The following is a 26,118-nucleotide window of genomic DNA, read 5'->3' as shown; positions in this document are numbered from 1 at the left end:
GGTGGCTGCACTATGGTGGAATCAATGGTCTGGAACCTGGTCTTCCACTTTCCAGGCCCAGATCCATGATGGTCTGGGTGCATGCGGAGAAGGCCATTTCAGATGGCATGATACACCCTAACCACATTCCTAATGGCTAGAGTATAAATTCAAAAGAAATTGTTTTCAGTAAGAAATAAAATTGATGGGTCAACTCATTCATCTTATTGACCTGAAGGTGTCTTCGAATTTATATGAACAGGCTGGTTTGTGAGTGTGGAAATGGAGCAAAGTCAGTTGAATTTTCTTAGAGACTGATGTGATTCAACTCTGATACCCTGATATATTCATCTTCTCTGTGGGAGCAGAATATTGGCTCACCGAGATGGCCCTGGAAACACACTGTCCCAATTTTAGTTTTGACTTCCATTTTTAATCCACTCTGCCCATGAACTTGTTGTATATTTATGATACGGATTTTATTTTATCTAATTAAGTTCTTACCTTGGCATTGTGAATCAATCAATTTCCTAATTTTCTTTTCCATTCATTTCTAAAGCACTTTTTAGGAAGAATAACTTCTGTTGATAGCTAATATCAGTCACTCTGTGCTGTTTATTTCTTTAATGTATAAAGACCAACATTATCTACATAGTATGTGATCATTTTACAGTAACACCAGTATGCCCTGATGTGGTAGCCATAATGAGGTTCCCAAGAGCTGGTCCTAGGCAGTATGTACAGTATTGTTGCATTTGGACACTTCTGCTTCAGAGGGTAACTGAATAGGATAAAAGAAAAGGAGTCGAAAGACACCAAAAAATTAGTATTGTACATGAAAACAGACGAATTATTTTTAAAGCAGCAATGAAAGATAACTTCTCCTGCCTTTTTCTTGCTCTTGACCTCACAGTAGTAAACGGAACATTAAACTCTGTAGACACAAAGCTGAGTTCAATCATTCTGCAAAGGGTACAAATTACTAGGTAGGCATATCAGGGAGGTTTCAGATTCCCTAAGGCTGATGTGTTGAGTGAATTTGTCTGTTTTTCCCAGGCTTGAAGAACAGAGACTCTCTTTTTACGACTTCGTTTTGTGATGCTAGTCAAATTGAGGCCTGGAGGCAGGAGATAGCCCATAAAAGACCATGCTAGTGCTCCAATTCACAATCCTAAGAGAGACGTGGGTGGTTTCTAAGTTCAGAAAACCCACACTTAAAACATCCCTCATAAAGCTCATCTTATAGTATTTCAAAGCCTTCCTTTTAAATATATTTTGTAGACTTTTCAATCATTCTTTTTTCAGTGTTATTTTTAATATGCAAACGATGAAACAAGCATAAGTGCAGATTTGACTGGTAAATGCCTGTGGAACAGGAAACAGCACTAATCCTGGCACAATTTGACGATGTTAGCTGTGCCAAGAGCCCAGGTGAAGGGCCCCTGCTCTCTATTAGAAAAACTTCTCTAAATTGACTTTTTGGGAAAGGGTAATCTGTTTTTTAGGAAATGGTGGTATAATACATTCATGCAGAAAGTTGAAGCATTCTTCTTATAATCTAAAAATATAGGTACAAAATCTAAATAAATTTTTAAGAAGGAAATTTGTCTAGAGTACCATGAATTGTCTTAGAAGAAATAAGTAATACAATTGCCAGAGGTGCTTGTAATAGTATCTTAAATTAGTACATTATTATTTTTTCTTATCTGTACATGTATGGCCTTAAAAGATAATGGCTTAAGGGCATCATTTTTATGATATCGACGGTGAAAAAGGTTAAAGGTTATCACCCAAAAATCAGAAGCTCTAGTCTGCTATAAGGGTTGACAGATGAGGCTGTCAGATTACCAGGCAGATTGTTGAATTTTGCTTTCTACGGTGATCTTTTACGTTTTTACAAATTCTCCTCTTTTTCGAGGTGATTTAAGCATACAGTTATGAAGCAGATCAGAGCTTTTAAATCAAAGTTGAAAATGGTCTCTGCCTCCAGGAGTATATGTCGTAGTGAACATACACATAAATAAATGGGAAAATTATGTACGCATTTGAAAGCATTTGCTTTCTGGCAATCTCCCCTAGAGAAGTATAACAGTAAGGAGGAGAGGAAGTCGGGAAAGCTACATTCTCGCCCAAATGTCCTATTTCTCTTACTCTATAGTCTTCTGAATCTGTTCATTCTGTCTGAGCTCATCACTGGAAATGAAAGTTTCATGGGCAAGGATCACCATCTGGTCGACTCACCAAATATAACCAATCATCTACAAAGTGCTTGGCACACAATAGGCCCTTATTATTGAATAAATAAATCCATGAAATGAGATTAATCATAGCAGCCTCTCTGTATTTGGCTTAAATGTTTTATGGGGAGAGGTAGGAGAATGAGACAAAAAAACTTGAACCCACTTGGAAGAAGATTCTTATATAAGTCCAAAGTGATATTATAGTATTTTTCCCCCATTGGTTATGCAACCTTCCAAATCAAAGTCATCTTTGAAGACAGTAACAGTTCACATCTCTCAGCCATGTGTAACTCCCTGAGTGGCTTCAGCTCTCACTGTGACATGATGTTTAAAATCCTGGGCTCAGGAATAAGGAATCCCAGCTTCACCACTGCTTATACGACCTTGGCCATGTTATTTAACCTTTGATGACTTGGTTTCCTCAAAATGGAGACATAGGTGATGTCAACCCAAGGATCTGTAAAGATAAAATGAGATGATTCAGTAAGGTTCTTTGCATAAGAACTTGGGAAGCATTCCATAAATGTTAGTTTATATATTTTTTTACTATCTAAGGATTTCTTCTCAGTTCATTGTTTCTTCCTGTCTGCTTTTCTACTTGAGTGTGTGTATTAGTGTCTTAGGGCTGCTGTAACAAAATGCCACCAACTCAGTGGCTTAGAACAACAGAAATTTCTTGTCTCGCGGTTCTGGAGACTAGAAGATCAAAGTCAAGGTGTTGTCAGGGCCATGCTCCTTCTGAAAGCTATAGGGGAAGGACCTTTCCTGGCCCTTTCCAGTTTCTGGTAGCCCAGACATTCCTTGACTTTGGCACATATTCCCCGTCTCTATCCATCTTCACATGACTTCTCCCTGGATCTTACATCATCCCTCTGTGCATGTCTGTGTTCAGATGTTCCCTTTTTTATATGAACACTAGTCATATTGGATTAATACCCACCCTGAAGACCTTACCCTGATTTGATCACCTCTGTAATGATCCTATTTCCTAATAAGGTTACATTCTGGGGTGTTGAGGGTTAGAACTTCAATATATTTTGGGAGTAGGAGGCACAATTCAACCCATAACAGCATGATTCTATATCTCCCTCTTCAATTCATTGTACCTTTCCTTACCCAACGGAGAGGCATCATGTAATATAGCACCAGACCGAGAGCTTTTAGATTTAAAGATTAGCTTTGCCACTATCTATCTTCACTGAAAGAAATCACTCAAATTCTGCAAGCCTGGGTCACTTCACTATAAAATAAAAGGACTGGGCTAGGTGATGTCCAGCATGTCTTTCAACTCTAAAAGGTCCTGGTTATAATGTGACTTTCTTTCTGTCAACCACAGTGCATATCTCAACCCTCCATGGTGCTCTGTGCATCTTGATGTCAACCCTCCATGGTGCTCTGTGCATCTCATGGCATTTTCAATGGTCTCAAAAGACACTTAGATTAAAATGCCACTGTCCGTAATGCTATTTAGTGAGATTCATACCAAATAAAAGCTTTGTTAGATTTAGATTGTAAAAATATCTAAATAGCACCAGTTAACTTTTTGTGAATTTTTATTGCTTTTTGGAATATTCTACAAATTTTAAACAGACACATTTTTTTTAATGCCAAGCGGCCTCAATATCGAAATAAGATCCAAAGTGAAGGTTTGTAGTATGTGTCTTTTCTGATTATAGTATGATGCAACTCAGGTGAAAACCATAAAACCGAAACTTCAGAGGTTTGGGGAAATGAGAAATTAAATTCTGCTGCTGATTCATAGACTGCTGGCAACTTTCCTAAAGGTCTGTTTAGACATCCGCTATTTATAGGAACTTAAAAGTCTACTCCAGCACAGCTACAGAAAGAGTTAAGAAGGGAACTAGAAATCCGTGCGACCTCTGAGCTACGACCCTTTCTGTGCCCCCCTGCCCAAAGGGACCGGCCGGAGAGAGGTGCGGGTGGCCCGCGCAGCTCTCCGCGCCATCCAGCCCCGCTGCCCGGGCGCTCACGGTGTGGCCTCTTCCTCTTTCAGCCTCGTCCATCCTCAAGCGGGAGAAGCGGCTGCGGACGAAGAATGTGCATTTCAGCTGTGTCACCGTGTACTACTTCACCAGGAGGCAGGGCTTCACGAGCGTGCCCAGCCAGGGCGGCAGCACGCTGGGCATGTCCAGCCGCCACAACAGCGTGCGCCAGTACACCCTGGGCGAGTTCGCCAGGGAGCAGGAGCGGCTGCACCGCGAGATGCTCAGGGAGCACCTCCGGGAGGAGAAGCTGAACTCCCTGAAGCTGAAGGTAAACCCCGAGCCCCGCTGCCTGCGAAGGCCCGCGTCCTTCCTGCAGCTTGGTCGCGCTAACCATTTTCACATTTCTATTCACAGGCCAAACCGGCCAGGTCACAAGCAGAGGCCTCCCCAGGTGGCTTTGTTTGTTTTGGTTTTGGGTTTTTTTTAAATATATCTTTATTGATTTCAGAGAGAGGAAAGGAGAGGGAGAGAGAGAGACAGAAACATCAATGATGAGAGAGTCACTGATCGAGCCCGCAACCCGGGCATGTGCCCTGACCGGGAATCGAACCCTGAGCGCCTGGATCCTAGGTCGACGCTCAACCGCTGAGCCACGCCCGGCCGGGCTGTTTGTTTTTTTAAAGCAAAAACAATATAGCATCTTTGCTGAAAGTAATGTGGGAAATGTACCTGAGGCTGTTTATTCATAATTGATTCTATAAATGTGTAGTATTGAGTAATGCTAGGTTGAAGACCCTGCGGTTGGGCTGGGGCTAACTGATATCAAAAGTAGATCCCTTCCTCTGTCTAAGATCAATTTTTTAAAAAGTGGATATGGTCTTTTTTTCCTGGAATTTACATATTAATAGGAAAGAAAAATATTACGTAGACAAAATAAAATCACAGCTTCATTAAGTACTGTGAAGGAGAGTTGCAAGGTGCTGTAAAAGTGCATTAGAGGGAATTGATATAATCCGAAGGTCAAAGAAGGTTTCCTCAAGGGAATGACAACTAAACTGGAACCTGAACGTGTCACTAGGTGGAAAGGGTTGGCAAGATTGGTTCAGGCAGCAGGAAGGCCTGGAGATGCTCTGTGCAGGAGTAAGGTGAGCGCACCGAGTTGGCCGTGGCCGCAGCAGAGACAGAAAGAGCGGAGTGACATCAAGGAGTGGGCACAGGGCTGTGTAGATCTTGATAGAGCTTTTTTTCCTCTTCATCCTAAGGCCAACAGAAACCAACAGTTTTCAGCATGGGGTTGGGGTGGCAGGATAATTGATCTGGTTCATGCCATGGTGTGAGAATATTTTGGGGGTAGGGACAGCCATGCTGTGGAGGTAGGGTGGCATGTGGAATTAGACCAGGTAAAAGGCTATTGCAACAGTCCAGGAGAAAGATGATGGTGAGTTAGATTCGCTTGATGGTAGGGGGAATGAAAACAGACGGGCAGAGGAAGAAATTTCAAGAGTAAAATCAACAGGCCTTGATGATGGGAGGATTTGGAAGGAAAAGAATGACTCCTAAGTTTCTGGCTTACAAAAGGGAATGGGTTTTGGATGATAGTACCTTCCTCTATGACAAGGATGTGACAAGGAATCCAGGCAGAGGTGCGGGTTGGGGCTGGGCATGTGCGGGAAGGGTAGACAATGAGAGAGTTTTCGGACATACTGATTTTCAGAGGCTTTTGAGGTTTCAAAGAGATGTCAGGAGGTGTCCAGGTGGAGATACCTACTGTTCTGCCACATTAGAAATTAAATGAAGAGAAACATAGCTCAGAAAACATTTTTCATTGACCTAAAGGCACTTTTTATATTTGCATTGATCTAGCAACCTATCAGTATTTAGAAAAATGCTCTCCCATCATTATCGAATGGCAAAAAAATCCCTCCAGGTAATCCAGAGTACTTAACATAAAGGGTTACTCATTAACTAGCTGAAGAACCATAAGGTACTTTGTCACCTGTACCTTTCCTTTCCATATAAAGTCAGCTGGCAAAGGTGTGATGTGTGTTTCAGAACACCTTGGTTTTATGTGTTTTGCAATTTACATATGTGCCTTGTCCCCAATTACACAAGAAGGCAGTCATTTAAATTAAACTGGACACAGTCAGCATAGAGCATGTCTCATATTTCCTTTGGAGGTATTCTTTGACAGATTTCATTGAAAGTTCCTTAAGATTTTTTGGTAGCAATCCACTATTATTGTTGTTAATGATTGCTTAGCATGTAGCTTAATTTAATAATAATTTTCAGATTTGCTGCTGAAATCCACCCTCTGCCTATCAAACCCACTGCCAACCAACTCTGCCCCCTGCCTAAAGAGTGATGTCACTCTCCAAACGCAAATATTGATGGAACAATAGTAATTGTTGCCATTCATTCAGTGATTTTTGTCAGGCATTTTATGAACATTATTTAATTTAATCCTAACAAAGACCCGGTGGAATAGATAAATTATGAGACCGTGTGTACAACTACAGAAAAAGAAGCGCAAAGATGTGACATAGCTGGCTCACGCAAGAGAAAACATTATAGTATCCTATTCCTTCCTCTTCTAAAATTAATTGATTATCCCCTATAGGCACTGGGAAAGACAATCTGCGTACCTATAGGGAGTCGTCCCTTTCTGAGGTTTAGTACTGTGTGCAGTGGTTTTTAACAGCTGGGGAACTATAATTCTATCTGAAAACCAAGATTTATTGTGAACTTTGAAGCACATCATATAGATGATGGATACTGGGGAGAGCCACACAACTACAGGAGCCTGCTTCCACAGCAGGCAGTGATATAGTGATACTATAATTTGTATTCAGCTATTTCTCTGCCTTGTTGTTGTTTTTTAACAAGCTGAAGAAGAAAAGAAGCAAAAAGAACATTCTATTATTGATTCATTGTTTCCATTGTGCTTCCTGTTAGAAGTGAGAGAGGCTGTCACATGAGTGGGTGTCACGTCTTGGTTTGTCATTGATAAGTGGAGACGTGAAAACATGCAGCTTTCTCTTTGGCGAAGATGCAAACAAAAATCATTTGGATGTCATAGCTTCTTCCAAACGAACGCCAAGCAAAACAGATAATGGGATTCTGAGGTGATCTGATCTTAGCCTCACTGCACTGAAAGTATTCAGAAATTCAGAAACACACAACCCGTGAACTTAATAAAAGACCACAGCACTGGGGACCAGTTTGCTAAAAACAAACAAAAACAATTGAAAATTAATGGAGGAAAGCTTGTATATTTTAATTGTAATTCCCCTAGCATATTAATGTTTATGGTTTTAAAAATATCACTGACTCGCCCTAGCCAGTTTGACTCAGTGGTTAGAGCTTCAGCCCACAGACGGAAGGGTCCCAGGTTCAATTCCAGCCAAGGGCACATACCTCGGTTGCAGGCTCCATCCCTGGCCCTGGTCGGAGCTGGTGCTGGAGGCAACCAATCGATGTGTCTCTCTTACATCGCTGTTTCTCTCTCTCTCCGAAAAGCAATGGAAAAAATATCCTTGGGTGAGAATTAAAAAAATAAATGAAAATTTAAGTGTGCCATTAATATTTGAAAAAAAAGAAATATCACTGACTCTACTGGTATAAGGTTTAGCTATCCAAAATCTAAAGTTAGCTATCCAAAATCATTAACTGTCCAAAAATTTGACTCTGATACTTGAAATTCTACTTTTAATATTAATAACATTTGTTTTGAAATATAAATCCCTCCAAGGTAAGCAGCAAAACAAATGTAGTTTAATTGATGTTATTATTTTCATTGGGGCAGCAGAAAGGTCACTGGCACAGAAAGGGGTCCAAAGAAGAAAGCCAGGATTGCTGAAAACAAACTTTGCCACTTTGGTTTTGCCCGGAGGCGGTCCCCTGTGAGAGGCAGCAAACCGCCTGTAGAGTAAGCAGAGAGATGGCAGCATCTGACACGGTCCCGAGCCCTCACTGTGGAGACCAGATGAAACACCACGGGAACTCACTGGACTGGGAACTGGGTAGTTTCCCTCCTGCCTCCTACTTGTTTGAGAACCAACAGCCCCAAAGCAGTAAAGAGAAGTTTTTCTTTCCACTGTGCCTCCGTGTCTTTCCAGGATGTCTCTCTAGGTTCCAAATAGAGAACCCAATGTATACCATGGCACCTTTTCCAGTGGGGCCTAAATAGTGGAAAATTAGTAAAAAGAAACATAGATACTCCTTAATGTTTCCTTATAATAAATATTTTGAGGACAAAGTAAGGATAGAAATTAGTTTTTCATTGTAAAATTTCTTCTTATTTAGTAATTCATCTCTTAATCAAATTATGAGATTATATATATATATATATATATATATAGAGAGAGAGAGAGAGAGAGAGAGAGAAATAATATGCACAATTAGATTTGTAGAACAAACCCAATTTTATTTTGGGGGTTCAAGTGTGTCATTTTTGTTCCTGATGTTGGTGTTCCAAACATTGTCTAAAAACAATTAATAGAGAAAGCTGATTGAATAAAATGTGTGTTCCTAGAAGAAATAACTACCTTTAGGTTTCTAAATTACGGAGCACAGTTCTTTTTCTCTGTCAAGCCCATTCAAACATGTCATACTCTTCACAGCAATCAATGCAGTCATTTTAACACTACACTCTTTTCCAAATTAAGTGCTTAGATTTCATCATCTGTACCACACTTGAACAGTTACATTAGCCTTTATTCCCATTTCACATGTTTCTGTAAAATACATTAGGCAGCCATTTGAACATTTCAGAGAGCCTTGGCATCCCAGTTGCCTCTGGGTTTATCTTACTGGATTCTACTGCCTTGTTCTAGGAAATTTAATTCAGCTTCCACAGCTTTGACTGGCCTCTTTCTCAGTGGTTCTTCAACCCTGACTGTTCGTCCTCTCCTTTCTGAGATCAAGGCTGTCTCCACTCTGGCACCATCTCCAATAGCTTCCCAGGGTTACACACTTTTCTCACTTTCCCGGTCTCTCTTCCTTGAAGAATGTTTGGTTGTTTGCTCTCTTTCCTCACAAAAAGAGTTGACAGATGGTAACTCTCCCTTTAATCATCCACCTTTTAAAAATCTCTAAGTCTTCACCCCAAATCTTACATTTATGACTGTGTTTTATTTATGACTGATCCGTGCAACATTACAATTCACCACCACCCCAGCTCTGCCCCCTGTATCCCTACAACAGTCCTGTGATTTAACTTACCTTCAGGTAAAGATCCTAAATGCCCCAGGAGATAGAAAAGACTAGGGATTTGTAAGAAATGGTAGACACGGGTCGTTATCTTAAACCTATAGTTACCAAACTTTTGGGTGTGTTTTTTAGACTATTTCCTCATGCTATAGTTATTTATTAGATGAGTCGGAGTCTACTGGTCATGGTCATTTTAACTCCACTTATCCCTACAGAACTTCTCTGTTAAACACCATAGAGATTACTCAAGAGCACACTTACTGCCTTTGCTTCCCAAATACATCCCCAAATGGAGGCCTGCCTCAACACTAAATGGAAAACTTTAATGCCCCAAATACTTGTATATGTAGAACCTATTTTAACAAGTACAGAGAAAATATGCCTAACCAAAGTGATAGAGACCGAGAGATTGGCCTTCAGAACTGGGCATATGCAATACATTAAAGAATATGTTATTTCAAAATATTTCTGGTATTTTAATTTAAATGGCACAATTAAGCATATGTAATCAAATCTTTATATGCTCCCTAGGCAATAAAGATTGATCTTCTAGTTCAAAATCAATTGAACTGATTCTCCACACTAAAATGTTGGGTGCATCCTGTGGTGTGCTAGAGCCAACTTGCAAAAGATGGTCTCTAAAGTGGATTGAGCATATCACGTCTCTCCTCGGTGGTAGCCTAAAATCTGCCGTGATGGGGAGTATTTATACCATGGGACTTGACAAACACAAGTTAGAACCATTTTTTAAGAGAAAGATCCAGCTGCTAAGTATTTACCAGCACACTGTTGGATTTATATGGCTTATTAGCCCCTGCTAAAGGAAGCACTGTTTGTTTAAACCAGAAGGGAAGATAAAAGAATGTATGAAAAGTTTATGTGTCTTATATGTTGATATTATTATTCTTTCTGGTGACGTTCGTGGTGATATGTAAGCCAAAGACTCATTGAAAATTCTGGTTATTAAAATTATTATAAGGTGACAGAACAACCAAACATTCCTGGTTCTTCAAGGGCATAATTAAATTGGTTCCAGTTCACCACCTGCAATTAGCATCTAATGAGCTGAAGAATAATATTGTAATATTTGACTGAATATCCAAATGATATGAACGATTTCTTTCCCTTTGCCAGAGACCTTAGTGACTAGGTCATCCATCCAACTCATACCATGAAACCAGGAATTCCTTTGGTCAAATACATACCCTATATGTATTTGGATAGACAAACACATATTTGTCTATTCAGCCTCTTATTGCACATATCCGGTGACTGAGAGAGCATTGCTTTTTGAGGTAGCCCATTCCATCTATGCGGCTTTAATTGTTAGAAAGCTGTTCTTTACCTTGACCAACCAGCTACCATCTAATTATACCTTGTGACACTAATTCTGCCCGCTAGGCACACAGAATAAATCTTGCCCCTATTCTTCAAACTCCCAAGGGTTTAAATGTAGTGTTATCAGTGCTTCAGCTTGTGCTTTCCTTTACTTTGTGGTTTTATTACTTATAGCCAACTCTTTAATTCAAATCTAGAATTTAGCCCAGCCGGGTGTGGCTCAGCAGTTGAGCATCGACCTAGGATCCAGGAGATCAAGGTTCGATTGCTGGTCAGGGCACATGCCCGGGTTGCAGGCTCGATCCCCGATGGGGGCTGTGCAGGAGGCAGCCGATCAATGACTCTTTCTCACCATTAATGTTTCTATCTCTCTCTCTCCCTCTCCCTTCCTCTCTCTGAAATCAATAAAGATTTTTTTTTTTTAATCTAGAATTTATTTTAACATGTGGCATGAGGTGAGACCCTGATTTTGTTATTTATTGATAGCTAATCCTTTTTTGTCTTTGTTTTGCTAATCCACTTTTTTAAAAATTATGCCTCATATATTTTATTGTTCTTTGATGTGCTTTATTATATATTTATTTCTTTTATCCAGTAGCATGTGATTAAGCTATCTTTTCTGTGTCTGTGATCTGTCTGTTCTTAAGCCTACAGTACATTTTAATCAGTGTAAGTTTATAAAATGGGCATCTTTTTTATTGTAAGTATCCCGATCTCTGCATTAGAATGCCCATATCCAAAACCTCAGTATGGCCTCGTCTTTGCTGTGTGACTTCACTACATCTCTAGTTCAAATATCAGCAAAATTAAAGGAAATAATATGTGAATTCAGAAAAAAACAAAACGGCAGTGTTGATGGACATGCAAAAGTGTTCGACAGTAGGTTATATGGGCTCCATGTGTTTCTGTTCTATAGGATTAAACATCCCCAAATCTTTTCACTAACCCTCCTAGAGCATGGTTTTCAGACAGTTTATTGCCCTGGTTACCCTCCTGTGGGATATAATGCTGTTTATTTATGTCCATCTCAAAATATGGTACTTGATCTAGACATGGTACTCCAGAGTCTGTCCGGCATATAGGAATGTTCCGTTATCCTGTCCCAAGTTGTGGATGTCCTATGCACGAATATACCCTAAAGTTACTATAGATTTTAGGAACTTGATCATTTTGTTTGTTCATGTTAAGCTGGTGGTAAGTTAAAAAACATGCAGCCAAACAAAACCCAGATAAGTCAGATTTGCATCATTTTATAAATCTTTATAGTATCTCCAGGGCAAAAGTCCTCTTTAGTGCTGGACATGTCATACGGAGAGCAATCAAAGTTATTTTGTTAATTTGAATAAACCTAATCTTGTCATTTGAAGATGCAATAAGTGCGCCTTTTAGGTATTCATCCAAGACACGATCAAGTTCAGGGTATTCTCTCAGAGCAGTGATCTTCAGGAGGAGAAGGGAGAGCTTCCCCTTCACTCACACACACAGACACACACACACACACACACACACACACATACCCGTGATCTCCCCTGAGACTCGTCGTCAGGGCAGGCACTGCAGCTGATAAGGTGTACACATGCCACATCCCTCATCCCTGGCCTCACTGGTGGTGCAAAAGATCTGAGAGTCACTGTTCCTAGAGACTTTTTCAACTGTTCAGCTGACTGAAAATCCGTGTATCCTACCATACCCTTATCATTCAGCTCGCATTCCATTCTTCCGCGTACAGAACATGAGAGATTTTGTCTGAGAATCTCATCGCTAGGTCAGTGGTTTTCAGTTGTGTTCCATGAGGTCAGGGTTCTGTGCACCACACTCTCACTTTTATCTTTTATCTTGCTTTTATGTTATTTTTATGTCTCATATTTATATGTTAAGGTTCTACATGGACTGTAACTTGACAAATGGACATTCTTTCTCTAGTGAGCCCAAGCAGTACTCTTAGAGTCACTGTTCTCTTTTTCATGTGTAGGGAGACCATCTGTTTAAATAATCTCTTCTAGAATAGTACCTAAAATTAGCTCTCTTTTAAAAACAATTCACTCTCATTGTGATTATCTTTTAATTCCTTTCCCCGTGACTCTTAACAGATACCAGACTGAGCAATCATAACTTCAAGCTTTTTCACGGCTGACAGCAAATTTCCTGAGCCCAGGGACTCTGACATAAAATAATTGAGTACTCTTTCAATGCATCCCATCTCTGTTTCACATAAAATCCTTCCTAACATATCTATTCACCCATTACTGGATTGACGGTTTCATCCTTGATAGAAGCTATAGAATCAGAATAGGAAGGAGGTAATTCTGCTTTGTGCCTTTGTATCTACCCTTCCATTTTATTTGTCTTTCATTCCCTCCTCCTTGTTAATTCTCTAACTTGCACATATATTTTGTTGCACTTAACCACACTAAATCATATTTATTAACTGGTCATCTCCCCAGAGGACTGGAAGCTCCTTAGATGGCAGAACTGTCATGCGTATGTAAACCCTGACACCTAGCATACAGTGACTGGCAGTATAGCATGGTGGTAAGGATATCCACTCATTCAAAAATATTGACTAATCAATTACTGTGGGGTTACAATTAGCAAGGTGCTAAGGATGCAGTGGTGAGCAAGACAGATGTGGCCTCTGTTCTCAATGTGTTCACAGTACAATGGGGAAGATATACATGAAACAAATCACCAAAACTAATATATTATTACAAAAGTAGGCAGCATACTATGCTGATTAAATGCAGGCCAGAGCATATGTGCTAAAAGTCAGCTGAGAAAATCAAAAGTAACACATTAGTTCGACAATGGTAGCTGTCACTTGGACCAAGTTCTTCTGGCCTCTCTATTAGAAAGGTCACCTCCACATGCCCACAAAATAAGTACCCAAAAGAAATGCTAGCTGGTGAGGTCATATCTTCAGCTTGCTTCCTGTCTTCTTTGGCAAATTATCTTCTCAAGGTTCCAATTTCCTCAACTATTAAAAAAAAAAATACTTCATAAGATTATTTGAAAATTATTATAAAATATGGAGCTCAGTGCCTGGTTTTCAGTACATGGTAGCTTGGGTCACTCTCAACGTCATTATCATCACAATAGATACTAATTAGTGTTTGTGAAACTGAATTATTTTTCACGTTCTTATTTTCTTAATTTTTGTTGTTGTTAAGTCTCACCTGAGGATACTTTTCAAAAAGTGAAAAGGAGGGAGGGGGAGGGGAGAGAGACAGATGTGAGAGACACATCCATTGGTTGCCTCCCACATGTGCTCCGACTGGGCAGGGGACCAAACCTGCAACACAGGTAGGTGCCCTTGACAGGAAATCGAACCCAAGACCTGGCACTCTAACCAGTGAGCCAAACTGGCCAAAGCTTCACATTCTTATTTTCACTGTAATTTTTACATATGTTAATAACTTTATAACTAGAAGACTTTATTACTAAGAGCACTTTTTAACCACTGAAAATGCATTTTTATTTTTGTGGGGCTTTGTTTTATTTTTAGCATTTTAATCAATATTTTCAGTGTTGTTTCTCTCTCACAATCATTTTGGCATTTTTTTTCAGGCACTTAATTCACCAAAAGTTGCACCTCATTGAAATTTATAGTGGAATTCGCCGACTAGGTGATATAAGAAGAAAAAAAGAGAGATTGAAAGTTTATTTTCATTTTGAGCCCCTCTTGTACTTGACCCAGAACAGTTTCTGAATCACTTCACTGATCCTGACAGTGATGTGTCCCATCCCTTGAGTGTATCGAGATGGGCAAGGGTTTTACTTTATTGGGCTTTGGAGACTGTTTATTCATACTTGTCAGTACATATCAGACAGATTTGAAAAATTAAGATGTTTCTTTTCTGTTTAAAAAGTTACAGTCTTTTCTTTTGTTGAGTAAGTCTGGACAAATTTACCCAGCTACTCAAAAACTAAGTCCCATGTTAAGTATCATCACTGGAACAAAATAAGCACATACACACACCAGAGTCCTTGACCTTGAGATCCTTCCAATACAATATAAATGAATATACACATATATAGGATAAGTATATAATGAGGTAAAGATCATTAAATGAAATCATGAATTAAGTTATCACTTACCACCCATCAGGTGGCAACGGCAGGAGAGCACAGGAGCTACTCTTTGAAGCCTGCTCTTTATCTGCTTTTTATTCTTTGCTTATGGACCAAGACAGGTAGGGATCCCGTACAAGTCCAGCCGTCTGGATAAATCGGAGGCCAGTGAATGCCTCCTCCTGTGCCTCACCTGAGGCCTTTGAAACTGCTGTTGCTCAGTGTGGAATGCTTCTGCCTCCAGCAGCTCATCCAACTGCTGCTCCACCTTCAGAGTTAAGCCTAGACGTGAACGTCTTCCCTCCTCACCCCACCTCTAGGCATCCCTCCTACATACTCTCTAATGCCCTGTGTTCACCCTCAGCTAGGAACTAGATTGAAATTACTAGATTTCTCATCTCTACTCCAATCCCTTAAGATCAAGGTTTGTGTCTTGTGCACTGATACACCTAATACCTAATACAAAATAAGCACAACAGACCATTTAGTATATATTAAATATAGAAAAACAGTGTATATTTGTAATTATCATGGTAGCTAAAGGCATAAGCTATAGAGTCAGATATCCACGTTGTGATTTAGCGCACGTCCTCACTGCTTGCGATCTTAGGCAAGTTATTTAGCATATCTGTGCCTCAGTGTCCTCATCAGTTAAGTAGATACAATAATAGGTATCTCATGAGATTTTTGTGATACTAAATGAGTTAATGCAGGTAAAGTGCTCCGAGCAGTGCCTAGCACACAGATTCCAAAACTGTTGTTAATATTGTACTTGTGTCATATCCGTTTCTCCTACCTCTTTCACCCCTACCTCCAACCTCTCTTTTTCCACACACACGTACACAAGAATAAAAGTAGGTTTGAGGGCCAGGATTGCTTGGTGATCTCCTTAAACCCCATTTTTGGCAATCTTTCTTTGAGCTATGGGGAAGGCAACATTATTTGAGGGGAAGGGTACTGAACTAGAAATGGTCTGAGTGCCAGGTTGCCTTCCAAGGTATCTGTCTCAAAAGAGAACATTCCTTTGCATGTGCTGGTTACTCTGTATGCATTCATTTTATAAGCAGAAGAAATTTTTAGACACATTGTATTCGGTGTCATGTTAGAGTGACAGCACTGTATTAGGTGCTGTCAGAAATTGGAATCTATCTGGAAGATACAGGGAAAAGCTACTAAAATAGGGGTCCGAGAATTATGTTCTCTAAGCATGTTTTGGAGAGGTCACAATTAATCTGAGCCTCATTAATGCATAAAAGGAAGCTCCGTCTGATGAGCTAAAGTCTGAAAATTCAATGAATGTATTTTGAGATAAGGTAAAGACATTTAAAAGCAACATTCATGTCAAGAGGGAAATTGTTATATATGATGGAATGTTACTCAGCCATGAAAAGGACGACTATCCTACCATTTGCAAAATGGATAGACCTTGAGGGAATTATGTTTAGTGAAATATGTCAAGCAGGAAAAGGCAAATACTGTATGATCTCACATGAGGCTTCTAAAAAAGCAGAACTCATAGAGATGGAGGGTAGAATGGTGCTTACCAGGGGCTGGAAGAGGGGGATGGGAAAATGTTGTCAGAGGTACAAATTTTCAGTCAAGAGATGAATGAGTTCTGGAGATCTAATGTACAGCAGGGTGGTTATAGTATTATATACTCTGAAGTTGCTAAGAGAGATCTTAACTGTTCTCACCACACAAAAAAGAAATGGCAACTGTGACATTTTACTTATAGTGCTAATCCTCATGCAATATATAAGTGTATCAAATCAACAGGCTGTACACCTAAAATTTACACAGTGTTATATGTCAATTATATCTCAATAAAGTTGGAGGGGGAAAAAGAGGAAAAATGTAAAAAAAAAAAAGAATATTCTGAAGATGGGCCATGGAGTAAAGGAGTCAGCAACAGTAGATTAGGACGTCTTGGAGGACTCCTTGGTTTCTTTGCACTAGATCTTGAGAGCATGATGGGCATGAGGGAAATAGGGAGCTAACTGACTTTTCCCCCTATCGTTCTAATATGAGTAAACACATTTAAAAATAACCTTTGCAATACGCTGATTTTAAAAAGCATTTAAACTCATTAGGTTTGGCCTGGGTTTTAAAGGAGCAAATGTGTACAGACAGGAGGAGAGGACTGGGGAAGGACTTCCAAGGGGACAGAAGAGAGTAATATCTCTCGATGGCTACGTTCCAAACCAGAAACTGTGAAGAGGGGAAGATAAGCCAATTGGCCAGATTGAATTAGAATATTTCCAGTCTTTATTAGAAAAGACAGAGATGGTATTGAAGAGGTGAGGGGGAAATCTGGCCAGATCACTTCAATGCTAATGTGAGATTTTGAAAATCTAGATTAGGACCCCTTGTGAGTTCTAGAGCAACAATAATAACAGTATGTAATTTTGTGGGAAAGACTTTTAGCTTCTTAATTGAGTTTTTATTTTGAAAGGAAATTATTTATTCTAATTTAAGTATGTGAGAATAAGAGATGCAGATTTTGTTCCAAGGAGCATTTGTATTTGGAATAAGAATCATCTATGTTTGAGATGCAAACTTTAAAAAATTTTTAAGTGCCAGTTGGTTATTCATAATACCCTAAATTTTTTATGCTTTTAAATGTTTGCTAAAACCTTGGTTTTTATTACCTTTCAGATTTCATGCATTATATGATAGCAACCTTTTTTTTTTTTTAAGAGCAATTTATTTATTTTTAGAGAGAGAGAAGACAAAAGAAGAGAGAAACATCAATATGAGAGCATAACATTGATCGGCTCCCTCCTGCACACCCCCTACTGGGGACTGAGCACAAAACTCGGGCAAGTGCCCTGACTGGGGATGGAACCAGCAACCATTTGGTGCACGGGACAACCCCCAACCAACTGAGCAACACCAACCAGGGCGCAATCATTACTTTTTATAGATCAAACCCTATTGTTGTTTTGTGATGTTACTAGTTACACAAGGGAGCATAAATATTATAGAAATATTATGGAGATTAAATAGCAAGGAGGTATTGAAATGAATCATGCTAACCAAGTCCTGGGTGTTCTGCATTGGTTGTGGAGTCAGAAGCTTGATGAGGGTCCCATAGGCAAGCCAGGAATCAATGAAAACAAATCTAAATGCCACAGAGGTGACAAGATAGGAAAGGTAACTCTTCCTGTTTGTTAATGCAGCTTTTCCTGTCACAGAGAATTGAGTAGCTGTTAGGCAATTACACACTTGAATTCCTTAGCAAATCAGATCTTTACAGATAAAAAGATGCTTCTGTTTGCAAATAAGAATTAACACAAATGGTAAAGGCAGCCAATCAAAATAACATCCTAATAGTGGACATCCCGGAAACATGAAAAGAGCTTAACCAATACCTTTATAAAGAAATGCCAAGGAAGGAAATATATTGCAGATCACGCCAAGAAGCAAAACCTAGCAAAGGGGAATGCACACCTTTGTAAGAACGTAGATTTAAGCTCTGAAATATTAAAAAGATGAAATTCAATAGTATTTGAAAATGCATTTCAGGGACCCTTTGGAGTATATTTTAAAATACAAACTTGCTATTGTGTTGTTTCCTCTACTTGAGGGCAAAGAGCAATCCTCTATTCATCTTTCAATACATTCAGAGTAATCCAGTTTGGGATTTGGGATTCAATAATTAATATTATTATCTAAATGTCGGACTTTTCTATTTTTATTTTATTTTTTTATTTTTTTAAAATATATCTTTATTGATCTCAGAGAGGAGAAAGGAGAGAGAGAGAGAGAAACATCAATGATGAGAGAGTCATCGATCGAGCCCACAACCCGGGCATGTGCCCTGAGTGGGAATCGAACCCCGATCTCCTGGATCCTAGGTTGACGCTTAACCACTGAGCCACGCCCGGCCAGGCTAAATGTCGGACTTTTCTATGAAGTAAAGGGAATGATGTCTGATGTCACGGGAATATTTTAGCTGTGTAATGACTGAGCCATTATTAAGATAAAAAAGAACTGTAGTAATTACAATTAGTGACATTTATGAATAAATTTAAAAATTAGAGAATCAAAAATGCTTCTGTGTTTAGAACTTTTTAAAAATAATCCATTATAGAGCTTTGGCACTTATTCCTGTGCTACTCCTCACAGTTCATTTTTTGCTCATATTAAGAGAAAACATCTCTTTCTAAATGCTTTTTTATAAGGAAACAATATATGGTGGTAGAACTGCAAGAAGTGAAATACTGACTCAGGGTTTACTGATGGATGAAATTAATTTAGAAAATAAATATAAATAGAAGCAGAATAGCTATGAGCTGTAAGGAGGAAGGTATTGCTGTGGGCACAGGCTCTTGAGAACTCCTCTGAGGGCCAAGTTTATTGACTCAGTGCCCACTGGCGAGCTCCTGCCAGCACTGCCCTCTGCTCCTTGTCTTAGTGAGAGCGCACTGACCTGACTGATTGCTTCATATCAAGTGCTCGTTCTTGGAATGTTCTGTAGGGCAACCGTGTTTGTAATCCCAAAAGCACAGTGCAGCACAGCTTTATCTCCTAGTACGGGGTTTTGCTGGATTCCCAACAACGGGGTGGTCATTTTCAAGGACAGTGTGTTTGCTGATTTGGGTGGCAATGGCTCCCACTAAGATGCTATCAGCTCTGAACAAGGACACGTTTATTCCAACATCAGAGCTGCCCGTCACGAACCAAGTCTAAAGACAGCTTTCACTGATGGGCGTCTGTAACCCTTGGTCCCTTTCGCGGTGCACTGGCTGAAAGCTCTGACTCTGGCTCTAACGTTAGGAGGTTAAGAGGCCCAATTAGCAGCCTCTGCTGCCAGTGCTTTTAAAAGCCTGTCATTTTGATGCCTTCATTTTCCTCCCCGTGACTTCTCTAAAGAACAAAATAAATGGAATTGATTTGACCCACAACAACTTATTGATTATGGGGACGTGGTGTTATGTAATAGTTTCACTGTTACCGAGTATAAAAGTTGGGATTTTAGCCCCTGCGCACGCGAAGTCTCTCATTTGCCGCTTTGTGTTTCTAGATGACTAAGAACGGCACAGTGGAGTCTGAAGAAGCCAGCACCCTTACAGTGGATGACATTTCTGATGATGATATTGATTTGGACAACACAGAGGTAGATGAGTACTTCTTCCTACAACCCCTGCCAACAAAAAAACGGAGAGCACTGCTGCGGGCGTCCGGAGTGAAAAAAATTGATGTGGAAGAAAAGCATGAGCTGCGAGCCATCCGCCTGTCACGAGAGGACTGTGGCTGTGACTGCCGTGTGTTCTGTGATCCGGAAACATGTACCTGCAGCCTGGCAGGCATTAAGTGTCAGGTAAGGATTTGCATTTCAGGGAATCCAAGGATAGGAGATAATACACCGCCCCCTAAAGAGGCAGTCATGTTGCATGTAATGAAGCTTCCCACGTGTAGAAGAAAACTTAATGCAAGGCAAGACACATGATTTAAGAAAGGAAAAATACTCATTTGAGAACATTTATGGGTATATGTAATATGCTCATGCATATCAGGTGTAAGGTGAAAGGCAACCCAAGCTGCAGCTATGTCAACCGGCATTATTTGCTCTTGGGTTCATTTCTTACACTAGCTGATTTTGGTTTTTTGCAAGCATTCAGGCAGATCATGGCATCCCTAACGTTTGAGTTTCTGTTTTCTGACCCATCCAGGGGTTGGTTAGAGGTGGTATAGACTAGTAGAAAATTTACTAGACTGAGACTGAGAAAACGGGGCTCTACTCCTGGCTCTGCTTTTTGCCAGCTGTGTGAAATTGGCAGTGTCAGCTTCCTGGGCTCTGTCTCCACATCGCTAACGTGAAAAGGCTGAACTTGATCAGGGGTTGGCGAACTGTATAACTCACAGGCCTGTCACCGGTTTTTTGTAAATAAAACTTTGTGGAAGCACAGGCATGTTTTTGTTTGCTTGTTCGTTTATGTGTTGTCCAAGACAGTTTTCACACCTCTACGCAGAGCCGAGTTGTTCCCACAGAGACCTATGACCCACAAAGTCTAAAATACTTACTCTCTGACCCCTACATGTAATGAAACATGTAAACTTTTTTACAAAAAAAAGTTTGCCAATTCTTGATTCTCAGGTCCCCATTCATCCATATAATACCATTGGTGCTCCATAATTAGTGAGGTGTCATTATTTTAGGTAGAAACTGGGCTGTTTTAATAAGGAGGGCCCTTTGGGCAGGCAGAAGAAAAAGACTGTTCTCATCAGCTGAACAGTGGTTCGAGGTAGATTCACAGAAGAGGGATTAATGAGTAAAAAAACCAGCTATCGATTCTGACTCTGACATCTGCTACTAATTTTTATTGGGCCCAGGATGACCATGTGAGAGTCTGCCTTCTCCTCTGTAGTTAGGAAATTCCCCGCGTTTGGATAAGGTGGCCAACAGGGCAAGTTCTTTCTGGTGGCCTGTGCTCTGCTCTGCATACAGGTTAAGTGGAGGAATCGGGGACAGTTAGCAAATGTTTTAGGAGTGCCCTTGGGTTTCCCAGAATTCCACATATCGCTTGATTCACGCGTTCAGTTCAACAACACTTGCTGAAAACCATTCCTCTGTCTACAGAATCCAGTCACTCAACTAATTTTAAGATACTGATTAAATGAGCACCCCCTTTACTTGAGAAGCTTGCAGTCTAATGGAGTGGGGAGGGGAAGGAAGGAGCCAGGACCTAAACACACGAGGCCTCAAGTACATGCATGTACAAAGATCCAAAAGAATGGGAAGGCAAGCCCAGGAGAGCAAATTATCAGGCTACCCGATCCTGCATGAGGTCAATCTGGACCCCTTGGGTAGAAAAGTTCATTTTATAATAAGCCAAGAAAAAAGGAGATGAACCAGTATGGGGATGGCATATAATTTAGATGAAAAACAGCATCAGAAGGAAAGGTAAGACGTAAAGAAAGCACAGGAGGGGTCAGCGAACTAAAAGTACACACCATAGTTTTAGTGTAATACTGTAACCCCTTTTGATTTTGAATATATGTGTTAAAACTAGGTTGACTCGTGTTGCCTTCGCTTTCCCTCTTCGCTTCTATTTGTAATTTGGTTGCCATTTGTTCTGGCAAAAGCGGAACGAAGCAATCCCAGACCCAAAAGGGGCTGGAGAGGGACCGCGTTTCCATTTGCTTTGCAAGAGCTCCGCGGGCCTAACCCGTGTCCTTCCTTCCAAGGTGGACCGAATGTCCTTCCCGTGCGGCTGCTCTAAAGAAGGCTGCAGCAACACGGCAGGCAGAATTGAGTTCAACCCCATCCGTGTCCGGACTCACTTTCTGCACACGATCATGAAGCTCGAGCTGGAGAAGAACCGGGAGCAGCAGGTCCCCACGCTGAACGGCTGCCACGGCGAGCTGGGCGCTCCCAGCAGCTCCGTGGGCCCCGTGGCCCACTCGGTGGAATATTCTCTCGCAGACAATTTCGAGATCGAAGGCGACCCCCAGGCTGCGGTGCTGCACCTGCCGTCGGCCGAGGAGCTGGACTGCCCGGGCGAGGAGGAGGAGGAGGAGGAAGAGGAGGAGGACGGCAGCAGCTTCTGCAGCGGGGCCACCGACTCCAGCACGCAGAGCCTGGCGCCCAGCGAGTCCGAGGAGGAGGAGGAGGAGGAGGAGGAGGAGGAAGATGATGGGAAAGGGGATGGCTTCGGGGACGGCCTGGGCCCCCACGCCGAGGTGGTCCCCCTTCCCTCCGTGCTCTGCTATTCCGACGGCACCGCTGTTCACGACGGCCACGCGAAGAACGCCCCCTTCTATGCCAGCTCGTCCACCCTCTATTACCAGATAGACAGCCACATCCCCGGGGCTCCCAGCCCCCTCGCCGAGAGCTATGCCGAAAGAGACGCTGTCAAGAACGGTCCCCTGTCGCTGGTGCCTTACACCATGACCCCCGAGCAGTTCGTGGACTACGCCCGGCAGGCAGAAGAGGCCTACGGCGCGGCCCACTACCCGGCGGCCAACCCGTCCGTCATCGTCTGCTGCTCCTCTTCGGAAGGTGACGGCGGCGTGCCCTGCGCTGGCCTATATCCCGAGCACAGGCCCAGCCATCCCCCGATGGAATTTCACTCGTACTTGAAAGGCCCCTCCCAGGATGGGTTTGTCCCTGCGTTGAACGGCGACGGTCACATCCCAGAGCGTTCTGCTGAAAACCCTCTGAGCCTGGCGGAAAAGAGCCGACTGCATGAAGAGTGCATCAAGTCGCCCGTGGTTGAGACCGTCCCCGTCTAGGAGCTGAAGTTATTCCAGGACCAGCTCTTCTATTTAAAGCACTGTATTTAATTGGATTTCCCCGGGCTCCCGGCTGTTTAAACTGAGGACCAAGAAAACTTGGACTGTGGTGAATCTCCCAGACTGTATTTTGTTTCCTCCTTTCTAGCTATGTGTCTGTGGCATTGCACAAATACAGTCTCTATGAGGATTTTAAAAAGATGTCAGACTGTTTTGATAGAAAATGCTAATTTTTAAAAAGCATATCTCACAATTGCCTACCTGTCAAACTGTGTGAAACCTGCCAAGTTGTGTAGACCAGAGCTCCAAGTTTTGGATTATCGGGCCTGTGCAAAATTGTTAACTAAGACTGGGAAATAATAAGATTTAGAGTCCTACTTTTCGATATTATCTGAAGATGATGGTGACTTTTTAATGTAAAAGTAATTATTGTAAGAAAAAGATTTAATCGTTCCATGTGTATTTTATTTATGGTAGTTAGAAGTCACGTTTTGATGAAAATGAACAGCAGCATGTTCTTTTAAGCTGACGATGCATAGTTAGGACCACCGAGCATGCCCACATGGATTGCATCTGGAATCCATTCACATTTTTACTATCATAACTGATCAAATTTGCAAATACTTTCTTAAGGGTGAAATAGGCCTATTTTTGCTATTTTGGACAAATAAATGAGTCTATATGTGCAGGTCCTTACACAGTTTTCTCTGAAGTTAAGAGTTAGGACAATCCTTTGGTGAGGGTCTACTTCATTGCCCTCCCTCAGTTGACTCCAGAGATGGAGGTAGAAGGAATTGCCTTTCTTTTTTAAACAGCATCATCTTGGTTCTTAGCTTGGACAGCACCTTTAAACTCTACTCCCCTACATCAAAATGCACTTTAGTGCCCCTTCATGGTAACTTGTGAGGGGTGGGGACTGAGAACTCTTTGAGATTAAAAAAAAAATTTTTTTTTAATTTTTAAATCTGTAATTATTATAAGGTTCATATAATTAATATAGAGGAATCATCCAACGATACTCTATGAAGGAAAAACGACCTGTTTTCCTTCGCCACTCTGAAGACCTAACTCGGTAAAAGCAGAGGAGCCTGAGGAGCATGGAAGAGACACATCCTCAGCAACCAGCCTTTTCTACAGCGTGATCAATCCATCTCTACAAAACGAGTGTACAGTGAGCTTTCCATTTAGTGACTAGCTGATTGAAGGGGGGCCTCTTCCCAAATACTCAACTAGGCCTTACTTTTCTGAAGCATTTTGATTTATCTTGCCTGGGACATTTAACAGAACAGTCCAGAATGCATTGAATACTTTCTAATTACCTCACGTTCTCTTGTTCAAGGGGACAGTTAGAAATAAAACATGCACTTCACACCTTTAGATTATCTGCACTTGGCTCATCGGAGGACTTCTAAGATCCCGTTTTCCTGTAAATTAATTTAGGTAACTAAATAGTGTGTTTTACCTTTTTTTTAATACGATATGACTATGCTAAATCTGTTTCATATTTTTGACCTATTGTTATATCATTTCACATTTTATGCCTCTTTGAAATGTGGACATGCCTTGCTATTCAGTGACTGCATCGCTGCTTAATTTTTATGTCTTTTAGACTCAGATGTTTAGAAATATGGATATAAATATATCATAGATCTCAGTTCCTTAAAAAAAACTATTTTATTTAATCGAACTTGGAAATGTTTGATCTAAAGAAAGTCCTCCAATGGAAAAGTTTCTACTAAAACTTGACTTGAGGAAAATGTGTTTACTTGGCAGCTCTTCCACTGTGCGGTTGGTTCCTGCCCCTTCCCTACCCCACCACTGGGCCAAATTTATAACTATTAATATTAACATTAAAGGATCTTTGGGTTTGTCCTGATGGGGGTAACAGTAAGGAGGGCAGGGATATTCCTTTTGAATGATAAGCCTGTTGGGCTAATCAGATTGGGGTTTTGCTCAATCGGTAGTATATCCGGTGATGTCTACAAAGTTACAGTTTTTAGTGCTTGATCTCCAAATTTTTCCCCCTACCAATACAATCGAAAGAGCACAGACCCAAAGAGATAATGATGAAAGGCTATTGTTCTTTATTCAAGCACGTGAAAGAATCATGTGTGCCATATTTGCTGGACCGTTACAAGCCCTCACAGTATTTATATGTGCAGCACTCAGCTTATTCTTGGAACACAGAGTATGGTAGAGAAGAGGTGACTCTGGCTGGGGCAGGGTTGAAGGAAGGATAGATATTTCATTCACTTCAGCCTCGTTTTTCCCAAGATGGCTGATGCCTACTTGGTTCTGTTTCTCTGTTCTCTGTTTTGTAGCTTCATTTCCAAAAGGATGCTTAACCAAGAAACAGGCAAACAAACAAAAAAATCACCCCAGAGCTTATCTCCCTACCTGTCCAACTGGGGATAAAAGGATTAACCTTCTGACCATGACAGCTTCCATTCCAAATTTTCATATACATAACCTAACCCCTAAATATCTCCCACAAACTACATACACAGATTACCTATTAAAACACCCCCATCTCTCTCTCCCTCTCTTTTTTTCTCACACACAAATAGATGTATACCACTCACTCACTGGAGAACGGCAGATTTTAGGCAATGGCCAATAATGAGTACTGAATTTTCCCTACCCTAGAATCTGGTTAGTTTTCCCAAAAAATGTGGTTTGAAAAAGACTATAATTTTTAAAGCTATAGTTTGAAAATATTGGGTCAAAGTTGCAAATAATGCTAATGATGGAATCATTTCATTGTTACTTCCTTTCCCAGAAAAACTGAGAGCACAGTGTTCCATCTGACTTTTCCCCCCATTAATAGCCCTTCTATTCAACAAATACTGCCCACATGCCAGGAAATCGCTAGTTATTCTAAGCTTTTTAAAACGGGGATCAAGCTAGACACAGCCAGTCTGGCTACTTAAGAACTTTATACCAAGCCACAATAACCTGACCGTCAGCGCTTGCATTGCCCACACAGTATATCCAACCAAATTATAGTCTTTTTTGACACACTGCTCTTTAGTCATTCACTGTCAAAGGCAAAGCTTCCTGCTTTGGTCCCTGTTGTTTTAGCACCAGCCCTCTACCTTTTA

At 40.9% G+C, this 26,118-nt stretch overlaps 1 protein-coding gene across 4 annotated transcripts in view; it reads left to right on the top strand.

The window, feature by feature from the left end:
- The window catches only part of CSRNP3 (cysteine and serine rich nuclear protein 3), a 171,500-nt gene extending 146,257 nt beyond the window's left edge, over window positions 1–25,243 (top strand). For all 4 annotated transcript variants that reach the window (XM_081142803.1, XM_081142804.1, XM_081142805.1 and 1 more), the window contains 3 exons: window positions 4,234–4,493; window positions 19,806–20,102; window positions 21,971–25,243. In XM_081142803.1, the coding sequence (XP_080998929.1) occupies window positions 4,234–4,493; window positions 19,806–20,102; window positions 21,971–23,017 (1,604 nt within the window). In that variant the 3' untranslated portion in view covers window positions 23,018–25,243. The remainder of the gene's footprint in view (window positions 1–4,233; window positions 4,494–19,805; window positions 20,103–21,970) is intronic.
- The last annotated feature ends 875 nt before the right edge of the window (window positions 25,244–26,118 follow it).

The sequence above is a fragment of the Miniopterus schreibersii genome (genome assembly GCF_964146895.1).
Source record: "Miniopterus schreibersii genome assembly, chromosome: 7".
Classification (NCBI taxonomy): domain Eukaryota; kingdom Metazoa; phylum Chordata; class Mammalia; order Chiroptera; family Miniopteridae; genus Miniopterus; species Miniopterus schreibersii.
Note: the sequence above shows the minus strand (reverse complement) of the source record. Positions and strands in the feature narration are given on the sequence as shown.